Source organism: Halichoerus grypus, chromosome 12 (genome assembly GCF_964656455.1).
Source record: "Halichoerus grypus chromosome 12, mHalGry1.hap1.1, whole genome shotgun sequence".
NCBI lineage: Eukaryota > Metazoa > Chordata > Mammalia > Carnivora > Phocidae > Halichoerus > Halichoerus grypus.
The window spans coordinates 93,756,669-93,772,717 of NC_135723.1; the positions used below are offsets into that span (position 1 = coordinate 93,756,669).

The window sequence follows — 16,049 nt, forward strand, 5'->3', positions numbered from 1 at the left end:
TCCCCGCCCCTGCTTCATTGGACGGCAGAGTACCGAACAGAAAACATGTACCCAGAAGAAAATGGACTCACGGCTGTTGGGTGTGTGAGCCCAACCTCAAGTCCTAAGAAACATACATAGTAGGAATGACCGAGGCAAAATACAAAGTGCACGTCCCTCCCAATTATTTTTACTGTGGGTCAATTCATGTTTGGATATATCCTTATCTGCTCAGCTGTCATCATTGTGTGCGGGCCAATATGTGTGCTCATTACACTGGATGAGAGGGCCTCCTTCCTCTTGCGTCCCTTTGCTCTGTGGCCTAGTTTTTGCCTTGGGGAAAATCCTGGGCAGGTCTTAAGATTTTCCTGGTGCTTGCAATCACAAGAAATCACTGATTTCTTTTCGGAGTTACTATGTCCAGTCCCGTGTAATAAGGAAGTCCGCTTAGAACTCTGCTCCTCCTCCAGGTCTTCTGCCTCCCGTACAGGACTGGGACAGGGTGGCTGCTTCTCTCTTTTCTCCACTGGCTCTGCTCCCACTAGCTAGCTGCTCTTTCTGGCCCTGGTGAGGGTAGGGGAAGGGATTGAGGGAAAAGGTACCGTTTCTGGTTGCCGTAATGGTGGCAATCTCTGGCCTTGGTAGGACTGCAGAGCTGACTCCTCACTCAAGGCTTTCTACCGTGGTTTCTCTGAGATTCCCCACTAGAACCTCCCAGTGCCCTTCCAATGAGCCAGGCGATGGCTCCTCCCAATGGCCGCTTAAGCCTCCAACACTCAGGCTTTCAAAATCGGGGTCCGCCCTTCTGCTGGGTTGGTCTATCCTCCCAGGCTGCACTCCTCGGCCAGGTCCCTTTGAAGATGGCTCCAGGTCATCTTCTAGCATGTCCCACATTTATTCCACCAGGAAACATTATTGCCCTATAGTTATGTGTGCAAGTGCATATTGTTTCCAGGGCAGTTTTCTCTCTCTCTCCCTCTCCCTCTTCTGCCATCTCAAGGCTTTGTCTTTACATTTTTCAGGCATGTATTATATACTAGTTCCCAGTATGCCCCAGAAAGAGGCCTGGCTGCCAGGTAATCCCTAGCAACCCCTGCTGACTTGAGGGGAGGGCAAAGCATCAACATTCTCTGCAAAGGAATGGTGTCCTCCTTGGTTCTCCAAGGCCTTCTCTTTCATAGGACAGAGGATGGACTAACTCTGGTGACACTGGTTTAATCTCATAAGGTGTCCTGCCTGTGATCTAACATCCATTAGGGCATGGGGGGGGCAGGACATGTATTATATTGCTCTCTACCTTTGGGGATTCAGTGCAAATAAGCAGATCTCGGGAAGGGCAGGATCAAACATTCTGTTTTGTTTGTATAAGTATAGCCGTGTCCGTGGGTGCCAACTGGGCACAGGATAGCTGAAAAACCGATCAAGATGTTTTCTTTGAGAAACAGCATGAATGAGAATGGATATGAAGGCAAGTGGTAAATATAAAGTGATGAAAATGTCCATGCTATTCTCTGGTATTTGTGTGGGCCTCAAATTGGTGGGTGGAAAAGCAGAGAATCTGAGAAAATAGGGAGAAAACCCCTGAAGGAGCAGTAGAGGGGATGGAAAATTTCACAAGAACAAGTGGACAAAGAATTTCAAGACATTAAATGAGCCCTGTAGAGAAACCCAGTAGAGAAGGGAAGCTTGCGCCCAGCAGAAACGTACGGGTCCAGCTCCCCTGTGATTGTGGGGATCAGCCTGGCTGGGAGCCATTCTCCTAGGTGACCTGCCCACTATGTTACAGATGCTTGGGTCCGCTGTTTCCTATCACTGCATGATCCAGTTCTGTCAGTCCTCCCCATCTCTTTTGGAAACCATGGGACAAGGTGATCTCGAAAGTCCAATCCAGCTCTGAGAGTCTAGAAGGTGCTTTATGATTCAAAGACATCCCAATTATGGAAGCTAGCTCCAAAACCTTTCACAGCTGTTCTATCCTGAGTGCAGTCTCAGATTGAGCTCAGAAATGAGGCAGTATCTCCTGGGAAGCAAAAAGACTTAACTTCTTAAGAATGTTTATTTATAAGGCAGAACGCAGCTGGGACTTGCCATCATCTGGAGCCTACTGAGCGGTAATCTGTCAAGGTAACAAGGACGTCCAGGTTTGGCCAGTATCACCAAGGCCAAGGGCTGGTGATGTGGCAAGCTAGGGGAACTTTCTAGTGTAGTTATTCCAGAAAGCGGGCTAGAGAACCACTAGAATAAGCTGAATCCCAGTGAAGGAGCACCAGGAAACCTTGGGAGCAAAGACAGGAGGACATACAGCAAGAACTAAAGGGAAGAACAGATCTCTAAGAACAGAGCCTGGTAGGTGCTTGGTAGACCTGGACAGTTCGGAGAACTTCAGGGTGTGGGTTGGAAGCCTTGAAGAGGCAGGAATGCAAGCAGCGGAGACAGCAACCACTCATTGCCTTCCCCCAGATCCTGGGAACCTGGCCAAAGGGATCCAAAACCAGGTGATACCTGGAAAGGGCATTCAACTCCCGAGGAGATATTTGGGTGAAATGAGCACACCATTACCACCACTGTTCAGATGTAGCTAATGTGATGATGTGGTTTCCCTAGGTGGATGGTCGTGTCCAACTAATTACTTTAAAACTACACTGTGTATGTCAGCTGCTCTCGTCCCTTACTATACACAGCTGAAGTCAATTGTGCATTTTAACAGACAGGCTTGGGTGGAATTTGGCCGTGAGGAGGCTTGATGGTAGTAGAAGAAAGTTCCCCAAGGTGCCTGAAGGAAAAGCTTTCATCTGGGATAGCTTTGGGGATATCCTATTACGAAATGCCCTGCAGACTCAGTAACTTCCACGAGTAGTCTCCGGTGTGGCCCAGACGGAAGAAAAACAAGGGAGAAGAAACGCAAAAGAGCCAACAAAAGGAAGAGAGACAAAACAAAATCCAGGCAGACCTGATGGAGTGGAAGAGTGAACGGGCCCTTGAGGTCGGAGGCCTAGGATGCCCAGCGAGGGGTGGGGGGAGGAAGGGAGTTGCCTTCAGCACTGCCCAGCCCCACCTGTGCCTGGACTTGATTCCCCCCCGCTCCCCCCCACCCCAGCGCTTCCCCTAAGTGGCTCTATCTCTTCTGCACATGCTCTGTCTGCTAATCTGAAAAATGTTGCCTAGCATTCAGAGGAGAAAACCAGAAAGCGGGTTTGATCTTTTGTGGCTGATTCCTTGGCCGCGGATGCTCCCGGGCAGCCCTCTCCCGAGCGCCCGGATGACAGCCCATGCACCCTCCACCCCACCTCGCACTCCTCGGCCTCCCGTTCCCAGCGCTGGGATTTTCTGGCACAGCGGGCCGAAGTCCGGGGGTGGGGGGCAGCCTGCGCTGCCGGAGACCAGCGGCAGGTGCGACCAGGTAAGCCCAGGTGTGCTCAGGTCCGCCCAGTCACGGCCTGCGGGGCGTGGGGAGCAGAGCAGCTCAGGAGGGAGGACCAGCCTCGCTCCCGTCGTCTCTCGGTGGGCCAGTGTGTTTATTCCAAACGGAGACTGCAAAGTGGGAGCTTGGAGTGTCTTCAGGGGGTCAGAACCTCGCGTGCCAAGCACAAAGGGGCCTGCTTGTTCTTTCCCGCACTGGCAATTTGCCCTGCCTTCGTCTGAGTCTCTGCTCCCCCTCCTTCCCCGCCCCTGCACGCTCCCCCTCCTTCCCCGCCCCTGCACGCTCCCCCTCCTCCGCTTTCCCCGCTCTCCCGGGTGGGAGACGGGGCCGTCCTACTCCCCCAATGGGGGCGCTCGGGCTCCGGGGCGCCCAATGAGCTGCGCGCGCCGGCGTAGTAACAGCTCCGCTCCCTTTCCCAGGCTGCCGCCCCCCGGGGCTCTTAAAGACACCCTGCCCCCTTTCTGCGCAGCCGGCTCTCCTCCCCACCCCACCCCCACCCCCACCTTTGTGTCACCCCTCGAAAGCTCTGGCCCTCTCGCTCTTTGGCTCCTACACCCCTTTCTCTCCTGTGTGACTTTAGCCTGGAGCTCCTCTTCTTTTCTCTCATTCACAGGCTTTTCTCTTCTCTGCTAGCCTTTCCCTCTCTTTCTTTTCCTTGTTCTTTCTTGAATCCCTTCCTCAGCTACCTTCCTAGCCAGGGGTAGCATGTGACAGCAGTGAAACCTAGCTGAACTGGGGAATTGGGATGAGATGCTAGAAATAAGTAAATTTAGGACACACTTCGTTGAACAGAGCCCAGGTAATATACCTAGTCCTTTCCTGATGCCTCAGGTGGGCAGTGTTCCGGAGGAGATGTGGTTGGAGGAATCTTCCCGGGTTGACTGCCCTTTGGGGTCAGCATGGTTTGGTCCTCCACTGTGCAGATTCAGAAACTTGTCTTTTTGGTTCACTGGGACCAACCACTCATTGCAAAGTTGACTTACACTATGCCACCCACAAGAGAATAAGGACAATGCATTAATTTACTGGCAGGGATAAGCCTTTTTTGTAAGGAGTGGGCTAGATGCTGGCCAATCCTGCAACTTCTCCCCTGGGCGGGTAGGGAGAATAGATAGACTCAGCCTCGCTTGCCCATAGGTGGAACCGCCTGATTGAGTTTCAGCCAATGGAATGTGGGCAGAAGTGATAGACATGCTACTTGCAGACTTGGCCATAAATGTCCCAAGTGCTGGAAGTGAAGGGCTCTGCAACAGGAGACATACAATGGAAGGCTCTTGGATCTTTGAGTCACCATCTGGAAGAGAACCACCAGGAGAGATGCCTGACCCACATGGACTGTGATGTGGACAAGTAAACTTTTACTATATGATGACACTGAGCTTTAAAGATTGTTTATTCCATATGATAGCATCAGTGTATCTTTCTAGAGAAAAATAAGTTGTTTCCACTGTTCTAAACACTCTCTTCCCATACAAGGTACTAATATGGAAACCTGTACGGAGAAAACTTGTTCTCAGAGGCTTGCTGGGTTAGCCAGAAATGGACCAAAGCCCTGAGAGATATTTATTTAAGCTGCGGTGCATTTCTGCCTTAGCTGGGGAGATACTGGAAAGGAGCTAATGGAAGTAAGGTAGATGAAGGCATTAAAATGGTCATTCCCCAAGCATAGGCTACTTCCTAGTCACCTGTTCATCTTTTGATTTAGGAGTAGGGAGAGGAGGATGAGGACCAAGAAAAAAAATGGTACCAACTCAGAAGTTCGGGGAGAGGATGGAAGTGCCCAGATTTAAAAACATCATGCAGTTTCATGCCAAGATAGAGAAGACTCTGGGCTGGCCAGGAGGGAATTGGCCCACACTGGGGGGTCACGGAGTCATGAGTTAAGTTCCAGGGGCCCATGTCCCACTGCCTAATCCACATCTCCACTCAAATATCTTCCACTCGGAGGCATTCCAAATATAGCAGGTCCAAAGTTCTTCCCGAAGCCCACCTCCATCTCAGTCAGTGTCTGTTCTGTTTTCCCCATTTCTCAGGCCGGAAACCATAGTCTCAACTAGCTCTTCTCTTTCTCTCATGCTCCACACTTAATCCATTAGCAAATTCTCTATGCTCTACCTTCCAAATACACGAGGGGCACCTGGTTGGCTCAGTCGATTAAGGATCCGACTCTTGATTTTGGCTCAGGTCATTCTCAAGGTTGTGAGATCAAGCCCCACGTTGGGCTTTCTGTTGGGTGTGGAGCCTGCTTAAGATTCTCTCTCTCCCTCTCCCTCTGCCCCTCCCCACCCTTTCCCTCTCTAAAAAATAAATAAATAAAAATACATGGAGAAGTAAGCTACATTTTACCATCAGGCAGCTACCGCCCTGTATCCGGCTGCCATCGTGTCTTACTCACACACATTGTTGCAGAGGCCTTCCAACTGGTCTCCTTGCACCCATCCTTGCTCCCCTCCTGTCTGTTCTTCCTACAATAGTCATACTGCTTTTGTTTAAAAATGGAAATCAGATCATATTGCTTGAACTCTCCAAATGCTTGCCATTTTGCTGAAAATAAAACTGAAATTTCTTATGGTGGGTCTACCAGGCCGGCATGGTTTGGGCCCCCACCTCCTCTCTGATCTCATCTCTGCCATTCCCTCCAGCAGAAGCTGCCAATGCCCCGCCCACATCCCCAGGGTTGCCCCAAGGTTACTGCAGACCCAGTGGCCTACCTGTATCTGCCTGAAGGCATTCTGTGACCTCAGTGAGGAGCAGGTTCCAAAAGCCATTTTCATCAGTGAGCCGGGAATTGGATACATACCCAGCTTCCTGACTGCTCCCTGGGGCAGTTCTGAGGCATATTCCTCATGGTCTCAGAGATCTCTAGCAGGGGCGAACCTCAGGAGCCCACAGTGGTACCCCACTCACTAATGTCCCACTTAGTAGATTACCTTCCTTCCCTCTTTCACATCCCCATCCTCTCTTAGTGCTTCGGAAGATCACCTCCAGAATAAACCACTTACATCCAGACTTTTGTCTCAAGGAGTTCACAAACTAAGAGACCTCCAAGTCTACCCCAGCAACACCAGCATCCGGTTTCTAGAACACATCAAACACCGTACCACCTCAGAGACTTTGCACCTTCTGTTCCCTCTGCCTGAAATACTCTTCCTTTCCTGTCTTTCAGGTCTCTGCTCAAATATCATCTTTGTCTCTGTATTATGTAGGAACCCTGACCCCCATGAATCGCTCTCTGTCCCCTTTCTCTGCTTTATTTCTCTTCTTTATTTATCACCTAAGGCTAACAAACCCATTGTATGTTGGTTTACTGACTGTCTCACCCAGGCAAAAGATAAGCTTCATAAAAGGGACTTAGTCTGTTTTGTTTTGTTCTGTTCTGTTCTGTTCCTGGCAGGGTCAGGAGTGGTGTCTGGCATATAATAGGTGGTTCAGTAAATATTTGCTGAACAAATGGGCATTGAGATAGAGAATAGGAAGAAAGGCAAGAATGTTTGTGACCACAGTCACTGACATGCTGTGTGTCTTTAATGATCTTTGTTGGTAAAAGCTCAAAGTCTACAAGATGCGAAATGTACCACTGTATGAGAAAGATCTTAGGTCATCCTCCATTTCCTATTTTCTGTAAAAGAATTTTAGTCTTTCCCCCAATTAAAATGAAGAGAGTTAATTTCACAAGGATCTCTGCTTTATGACTTTTCTTATAAGAAGTATTTGAGATCCTAATTATAGCACCGTTCACAAATTTTTTTTTTCAAGAACTAGCAGACTTGAATAGATTGGTGCTAATGAGTAAGCCTGACAGAAAATATGCCAGGTAGCTCCCAAACCTGTTCTGTTGGGTTTGAGGAGACGACCTGAGCTCTCTTCCTCCTCATCTCTGGTTTTCCTTGGCACCCTGTTCCTGTGGGTGTGATCTGGGTCTCGCCTCCACGTTAGGTCACCCCTCAGGCCCCCATTGAAGCATCACCTCTCCCTGACTCCCCTCTAATGCTGGAAGCCACTGCCGGGTGATTCTCCTTCATGGCGTGCTTCCGTTTCCCTTTGTGGCATCTTTCAGGACCTGTAGTCACATCATTATTTATTTCTTGCCATTTCCTTAGTTATTGCCTTCCTAGAGTGCAAGCTCTCTGAGGGCGGGCCCACGTCCACTTTGTCACAACCGCATGCAGAGTGTCTGGCGCACAGTAGACTCTCTATAAAGATTTGATGGACCCAGGAATGAAAGAGCACATAAAGGCAGGTTGGCAGCGGCGTGCTCAGGTGGGATCACCAGCCCAGTGCGGGGACCCAAGCCTCCTGACGCCCCCTCCGAGCCCTCCCCCCAGTCCCTCCCTCTCTCTGCTTCACCAAAGCTGTGAATTACCTCCCTGACAGGCAGGATCATCTGAGAAAGTAGAAAGAGGAAAAGAAAAATGAGGCATGGGAGGGTAGAGTGGAGAATCTAGGCTCTTTTAACAGCCACTATTCCTTATTTCTTGCTAAAGTATTGGCACCTTTAAAAGCCTTGGCTGTCCTCCCCAACCTCCCCACTCAATCACAAACCACAGTGCCTCAAGAAAATAAAGGGGGAAAAATCAATGTGCTAAATCTTCACTGGGCTCAGTAGCAACTCCCCGTGTGGCTTCCCCCCTGCTGGCCGGCCAGCTAAAATCTCAGGGCCTCCCTCTGAAAGGGACTCCAAGTTCAGATGTGGTGGGGAGGACTTGCATGTTAAAAATGTTCAAAAATCATTATCTGAGTTGTAGGTGGTTGAGTTGAGAACAGAATCATATTTATTTTGAAAAAGTTAAATATGACTTATTTTCATTTCTCCTTTAAGTCTTCTTTCAGCCCCACCCCTTACCCCAAGTCTGAGGGAGTTTACTGCCCCAGGGAGGGAGAAGGTGGGTACAACTAAGGGGTAACAAACCTTTGGGTATCAAATCTCTCTTAATCAAGAGCCGGGACTGGAAAGCTGGGTGTTGCGGAAAGAGAACAGGGATTTCTAGATTCCCAGACTCCTCCTCTGACATGTGGAGGGCCATGCTCAGTTGGTAGATGAGTGGGTTTTAGAAAAAGGAGGTCCGCATCAGAGAGAAGACCTATCCCAGTGGGTGCTAGAAAGGAGGGTATGCAGGGCAAGGGGAGACCAAGCTAGGACCTGAGATCATATAGGTTCTTGTCGCCCGTTCCTAGGGTCAGGACCCTGATGTGTGTGTGTGTGTGTGTGTGTAGGTGGAGGTCAGGGGAGAGAAACGTAGAGAAACAGGTATTTATGGGGGAAACTGAGAATATCAAAGTGAAGGGCTTCTGTCACCCTGGGCTTCTGGCCCATCTTAGAGGAGGCTGCCAGTTCCCAGCTGAAGACCCACCTGTGCAGGATGACAAAAGAGCAGTTGCTAGGCATCGGCCGAGGAGGTGGCTGGATGAAGGGGCCAGCTCAGGGAGAGCAGAGCATCTGGAGTTCTCATCTGGCCAAGAGAGGATGTGGAGAGTGCTGGGTGGGGGGCAGAGAGAAGCTTGGGGTTGGGGCTGAAAGAGGCCAGTGGGCAAGGACTTCCTTTTGTTCGTTGTTGTATATCCAGCACTGGGAGCACTGCCGGGTACATAGTAGGTGCTTGATCAATATTTTTGACTGAAATGATTCAATGAAGGTTCTAGGTACCCCCCCACCTCTGCTACCATAAGGCCCTGAATACTGTCTACCTTCCCACACACCATCCTTTAAGGGAACGGGGTGTGGAGGACATCTGAACAACTGAGCTTTACACCACAAAGTAGGTGGGTGATATATTTAAAAAGACCATTTATAGCAAAGTAATTGGTGAAATACACACTGATTAAGTTTTAATTTTGTTTCTCTTCATGGTTTCGCATTGGGATGAGGGGCTGATACCGTAGAGCATATCAGTTACGGGAAATAAAAAAGCACATCTGAGTGAACTATAGAAAGAAGCATACACATGCTTCGCTGTGGCTCCTCACCTGAGTTCAAGGGTGTGTGTGACGCACCTGCCATTGTGTGTGATGCTACGGAGGAGCGTGAGGCGGGACAGCCGTCTAAAAGCTATCCAGCCAGTCGGGGAGCTCTGCTACGTACTCTGTAGCTGGAGACATCCTTGTGACAGCATGTGGCTGGGTCCAATGACACAAAGCCACAAAATCTTTGAACAAGCTGACCTGGAGGAGGTTGCACGCCCCTCCGTGGTGGTGGGTTGTAGGGGATGCGGCCGCGAAGACATGGCAGCCAGTGGCGGATCTCAGTTACTTGACTGAGTGGGCCGGGCTTGGAGCAGGTGAGGGGAGGTGTGACTTCCCAGAACTCACCACCTGTGTCCCTCGCTTGGGAGGCATTCCTCAAGACAACCGCTCCGAGGAAGGCTTCAGTAACCATGATAGGGGTTGAATAGGGAAACATTGGTTGCCATAATCGTAGGAAAAGAAGAGGTCATTTGAAGTCTCACAGGAAAGGAATCCATGCCCTGGCATGCATGTCTGGATGGTGTAGGAATCTTGGCCAACAGAAGCTTTATCTCTGCTATCAACATTCATGACAAGATGTCTAGATGTGGCTGTTAGGACACACCCTGACTGTTTTGTCGTCTTTTGTAACTCAGGGATTGTTGCTCTTTGACCAACAAATGTGGATTGCCCACTAAACGTGTCCCTAGCAGCCCATGACGGGGAAGAACTGCCTTCAAGGAGCTGACTTTCCAATCAGCGTGGCCCTTGCTTTCACAAGTGTACGTGAACTGGCCAGTCCAGCCCCTCCCACACATCTCTGCCAATGGGGAGCAGTTCTGCATGGTTCCTGTATTGATGATCTGTTGCTGAGTAAACAATTATCCTGAAAATTTAGGGATTGAAAAGAGCAAACATCTACTTTTTCACAATTCCTGCAGGTCAGGAATCCGGGAGTGGTTTAGCTGGTGCCTCTGGCCCAACGTCTCCCGCAGGCTGTGGTCTTCCCTGGAAAGTCAGAGGGCCACTTGGAAACTCACTGGTGTGGCTGTTCCTGGGTGCTGTAGATCACATGCTTCTAAACTCCACCATATGGGCCTCTCCACTGGGCTGCCCCACGACAGGTGACAGCAATAGGTAAAAAATATTTAACCATCTGAGCCACCCAGGCGCCCGGTAAAAAATATTTAATAAGGAAGGGAACCACAAGCATGTCATTCTTTTTTAATAGGATAATATCATTTTTTTAAAGATTTTATTTATTTATTTGAGAGAGAGAGAATGAGAGACAGATAGCAAGAGAGGGAAGAGGGTCAGAGGGAGAAGCAGACCCCCAGCTGAGCAGGGAGCCCGATGTGGGACTCGATCCCGGGACTCCAGGATCATGACCTGAGCCGAAGGCAGTTGCTTAACCAACCAACTGAGCCACCCAGGCGCCCAGCATGTCATTTTCTTAAACCTTTCTATGGAAGCATACACAGAGAGGAAAAGCATACAAATCTTGCCTGTACAACTCAATAAATTTTCATAAAGTGAACACACTCATGCAACCACCCAGGTCAAGAATTAGAACATGACTGAGAAGCATCCAGAAGTGTCCAGAAGCATCTAGAAGGCCCAGCCCTTCTCTTAGTCATTGCCTTTCCTCTTCTTACCTAAATCTAGCCACTTCCTTGACTTCTAGCGCCATGTTTGCCTATTGTAGTTGGGTTTTTTTTCAGCTTTATTGAGATATCATTGGCATGTTTGCTTGTTTTTAAACTTTACATAAATGGAATCCTGCCATAGGTTTTATTTTGTGCTGGCTCCTTGCTTAACATTATGTAAGGTCCATTTTCACTGTAGCATGAAGTTGGGACTTATTTATTTCATTGCTGTAAAGGATTCTGTTTTATAAACATACCACAGTATAAAATATATAACAATCTATTCTACCATTAATGTATGTTTGGGTTATTTCCAGCTTTTGGCCAATAAAGACTTCTCTAGACATCCTTATACATGTCTTTGGATGCACATGTGCATGCATTGCTGTTGGCCATTGTGGTAGGCAGAATAATAGTCCCCCAAAGATGTCTACATCCTAATCCCCAGAAGCTATGAATACGTTACATTTCATGACAAAGGCGAATTAAGGTAGCAAATGGAAGTAAATTTGCTCATCAACTAAACTTAAGATAGGAAGATTAACCTAGAAGATCTGCCTGGGCCCATTGTAATCACAAGAGTTTAAATGTGGAAAAAGGGGCAGAAGAGAAGGTTGGAGTGATGCACTGTGAGAATTCACCCACTGTTGCTGGATTTGGGACCATCATCCAAGGACTATGGGCAGCCTCCAGAAGCTGAAATGATTGAGGATTCTTCCCTAGAAGAAACACAGCCTTGCTAACACCTTGATTTTAACCCAAAGGAGCCATTTTGAACTACAGAACTATAAGATGACAAAAATTTTAAGAAGTATTTAAAGGTTTTACTCTTTAAAAATAATACAACATAAGAATTCACAGGAATAGTTAGGAATAGCAACAAAGACCACTCCTTCCCCCAGGGAATGGAAATAGACACTTAGCAAAGATGCCACATATCTAGAAATTTGCACCTGATTCTTCAGAGAGATGTCAGATATGATCCACTGGAAAATGTCTTTCAGAATATCATTTTCTGAAGTTCCCCTTTGAGACCCGTTTTTGGTGGCCTTCGTCATAGCCAGTGGCCGATATAGGTGTAATAGGTAATTTTTGATGTATTTAATCACTCAAGAGATTTTCTATGATAGCAAAATTTTGTTTGAGGTTCATAAGATGATACATTTGTTGTTTTAAGCCACTGAGTTCATGGTAATTTGTCATGGCAGCAACAGAAAATTAATATAATGATCTTCCTATCAGTAGAAACGTTGGGTATGCCTATGTTCATTGTTTCTAGATATTTCATCAAACAGTTCTCTAATGTGGTTATACCAGTTTTACCCCCACCAGGTATGTGGGAGTGTTCCCCTTGCTCCAAGTCTTCATCATGGCCTGGTATCATCAGTTTTTTTTTTTAACTATAGCCATTCTGTCATGGTATCTCATTTTTATTTCAAGGTGCAATTTTATTTCAAGGTGATTACTAAGGAGGTCAAGTAACTTTTAGTGTGATCATTGGCCATTTGATCTCCTCTTTTGTAAAGTGCCTCATCAACTTTCTAGCCACATGATTCCTTTTTGCTGTTGTGGTAAAGGAGAAATGGAATTTAGAACATAACCCTCCAGTTCTATTCATAAAACCATTCTGCATCCTCAAGTCACAAAATTGAGATTTTCTTTAATGTTCTATGAGACTTTTTTCTTTTCGTACTCTTCTATAAAAATAAGCATCATTAAGCATTGGACTCTTGGTTTTGGCTCAGGTCATGATCTCAGGATCCTCGAGCCCTGCCTCAGGCTCCACGCTCTGCAGGGAGTCTGCTTGTCCTTCTGCCTCTGTCCCCCTACTCGGGCTCTGTCCCCCTACTGGTGCTCACACTCTCTCTTTCAAATAAATAAAATCTTTAAAAAAAAGAAAGAAAAAAGAAAGAGAAGCAGCTTCTACCTGTTTATCACAGAATGGCAGTTTTAGTGAGCTTGCAACACCATACACACACACACACACACACACACACACACACACACACACACACGCATGCATGCATGCACGCACAGAGTTAAGAACACGTAGGGGTATCGGACAGTGCAAAGAAATAGGCAACAAGTACAAAAGTCCCTAGCAAATATTTTTAAAAACAGTAGTCATAAATACCAACAGACTATTAGGATGTTATTTATAGGTTAATAATCTCTGCATGAGGCTATTTCACTCACAGGCTCTGTGATGAGTGTATTAGGCCTGGGTATTGAATGTTAAGATCAAAATATGCTTTTCTTTAGCTGATGTAGCTTCCAAAATTAATCATGCATACAGTCAGTGACTCATACAATCCATTCCAGTGTGCTCTGCTACTTGTTAGGAGATTTTTATTTAATTTAAGCATTTTCATTATTGTGGATTTTTATTGTGCACTGTTCAGTTCTGAGTCTTGGGCAATTGTTATAATAAGGTTACTAGTCGGAGGCTGCAGATAAAGAACAGCAATTCAATAATTAAAAGGCAACCAAGAGTGCAATCTGTCAAATAGAAAAAAAAAAAACACAGATCTGAAAGTGCATGAGGATGAGCTGAAAGCCAAAACTATTAATGTAAAATATGATTATTTCCAGAGGTGAACCAATATGTGTGGCGGCTCCCATGTTACAGAGGGGATTTTTGTAAGATAATCAGACCAGCGGTGTTAGCAGGACAGTCCTGAGTTTCATCTTCCCCCAAGTCTTAGATGATCTCTCAGAATTCCCTTTTAAAACCCACTTTCAGGGTTTTATTAGACCAGGTTCTACTTCTTCCTCTTCCTATTTATTCCTGTCCTTACCTACTACCACTCCTACCTTCCCCATGGTTTTCCGTGCTCAGTAAGAGTAAGATTTTTGAGGATAAGGATCTGGTTTTTTCTTTTTTGTGCCTCTTTCTAAATGTCTTTTGGAATTGCCCGCTCACCTCTGCTTTCATCACCCTAGTTCAAGCCGCAGTGTCCTACTTTGCCTCCTGTGGACTCCTGGTCTCTCCACATCCATCCTTGCCCCACCCCACCCCCCCTTACAGCCTCCGCACAGCAGCCGGGGGAGTCTTGTTGCCACACAAAGATGTTCCTGTCATTCCTGCACTTAAAATGGATTGCCCTTACTTCAAACTCCTCGACATGGCCTGAAAGGCCCTACCTGGTCAGGCTCTGGCCTGCCTCACCAGCCTCTTCTAGAACTACTCTCCCTCTTCTTCTCTGTGCACCGCCTTTCAAATCCAAAACCACACTGTGCTCCTTACTGCCTCAGGGCCTTTGCACATGCGGTTCCTTCTGAGTGTGGAAAGCTTTCTCCCGGCCTCTAACCCCTTCCGCCTGGCCAATGGCCACCAGTCCCTCCAGCCTCAACCTAAATATCACTTCTTCAGACCAGCCCTCCAAGTTGTCCCAGACTAGGTCAGGTCATGTTACTGTTTGTTCTCAGCAACCTTTATGTGCCCTTCCTAGTACTTACACGGTTGTGAATTTTTAATTGCATGATTCATTTCTGCCTTCACTTTGCTGAGTGCCCACGATATGCCTGTGTGAGATTGTTACGGCTGTCATAAAAAATATCACAGACTGGGGGGCTTCCACAACAGAAATGATCTTCCCACAGTTCTGGCGGCTGGGAGTTAGAAATTAAGGTGCTGGCAGCTTTGGTTTCTTCTGAGGCCTCTCTCCTTTGTTTGTAGATGACGACCTTCTCTCTCTGTCCCCACTCTCTGTCCCCTCTTTTGTTTTTCTAATGTATTGCTCAAGTGTCTAAGTGATTACTTAGCTGAAAGCAGATGCCTCTCTTGGGAATTTTCACTCCCCTCCTCCACCACGTCAAGGAATTCTGGAGGTTTGCACGGTCTCCAGAGGAGTTAGTATGGTCTCCATACCCCAGAGAGCAAATGAGGGTGTCATCTGACTTTTACTGCTATTAACTCTCAGTACCACAAGGTGTCGCTGTTGACAAACTTGCTCTGCGCGGTCCGCCCGTGGATGCTGATTTGCTCTGGGACCATGATGCCTCCCAGAAGGCTCACCTCCCATCCCAAGCTGCTGTGGCTCTTTAAGGAGAGCAATCCCATATCCTCAGTGTTATATTCTATAAAAATGCCCCCAGCTTCTTCTAGCGCATCTCTGCTTTCATTCTTGTTCTAATGGATTATCCTTAAAGTGGAGAGGAAGCCAAGATTTCAAATTTTGACACTGGAGGAAAAATTGGTAGGAAAAAAGTTAAAGATGCTGGTTTACATATGAAATCCTTGTATTACATCATGTCAAATAGCCGTAGACTGAAATCTTGTAATTTAGTGTATATCTCTATCGAATTGAACTCCAAAACATTGGGAGAAAGAAGAATAATCACTGGAGAGTGCAGAGGACTGATATCAATTCCTTGCCTGCAAGTACTTAGGACATAGAGAAAAGCAGTCTGGATCTGGAACAAGAAGATATGGGTTCAAGTCCTTGCCCTGCTGTTTAATTAGCTGCATGAACCTGAGAAGTCACTTGATTCCCTTGCCCTTCATGCCCATATCTATAAACTTGGGACAATACCAGTCCTTTACATCTTACAGTGCTCTTGTGAGAAACAAGTGGATTGATCTGAAAACTGCAAAGCACTATGTAAATATGAGGTCTTTCCAAACAGACTTAAAAAAATTAACAGACTGGTTTTTTGGGAGCAGTTTTAGGCTGACAGCAAATTTGCTCAGAAAGTACAAAGAGTTCCCGTATACCCTGACTCCCTCTGCAGTTTCCCCCACTGCTAATGTTTTGAATCAATTAGTTACAATTGATATGTCAATACTGATGTATTACTAGTAACTAAAGTCTATCGTTTACATTAGGGTTTATTCTTGGGTTGTACGTTGTATGGATTTTGACAATTGTGCTATGACATGTATCCACTGTTAGATTATCAGACAGAATAGTTCTACTGCCCTAAAACTCCCCTCTGCATCTCTTCCTCCCTCTCCTCCAGCCCCTGATGACCACTGATGTTTTTACTGTCTCCATAGCTTTGTCTTTTCCAGATGTCATAGGGTTGGAATCATAGAGTATGTAGCCTTTGCAGATTGGCCG

General features: G+C 47.0%; 1 protein-coding gene across 3 annotated transcripts in view; it reads left to right on the plus strand.

Annotated features, from left to right (window-relative positions):
- The first annotated feature begins 3,233 nt into the window (after positions 1-3,233).
- AGK (acylglycerol kinase) overlaps positions 3,234-16,049 on the plus strand; it is a 109,678-nt gene continuing 96,862 nt past the window's right edge. Inside the window, exon 1 of one of the 3 annotated variants that reach the window (XM_036111343.2) lies at positions 3,234-3,379. In XM_036111343.2, coding sequence (XP_035967236.1) covers positions 3,249-3,379 — 131 coding nt within the window. In that variant the 5' untranslated portion in view covers positions 3,234-3,248. The remainder of the gene's footprint in view (positions 3,380-16,049) is intronic. The other 2 variants (XM_036111345.2, XM_036111342.2) reach the window with 2 other exon arrangements.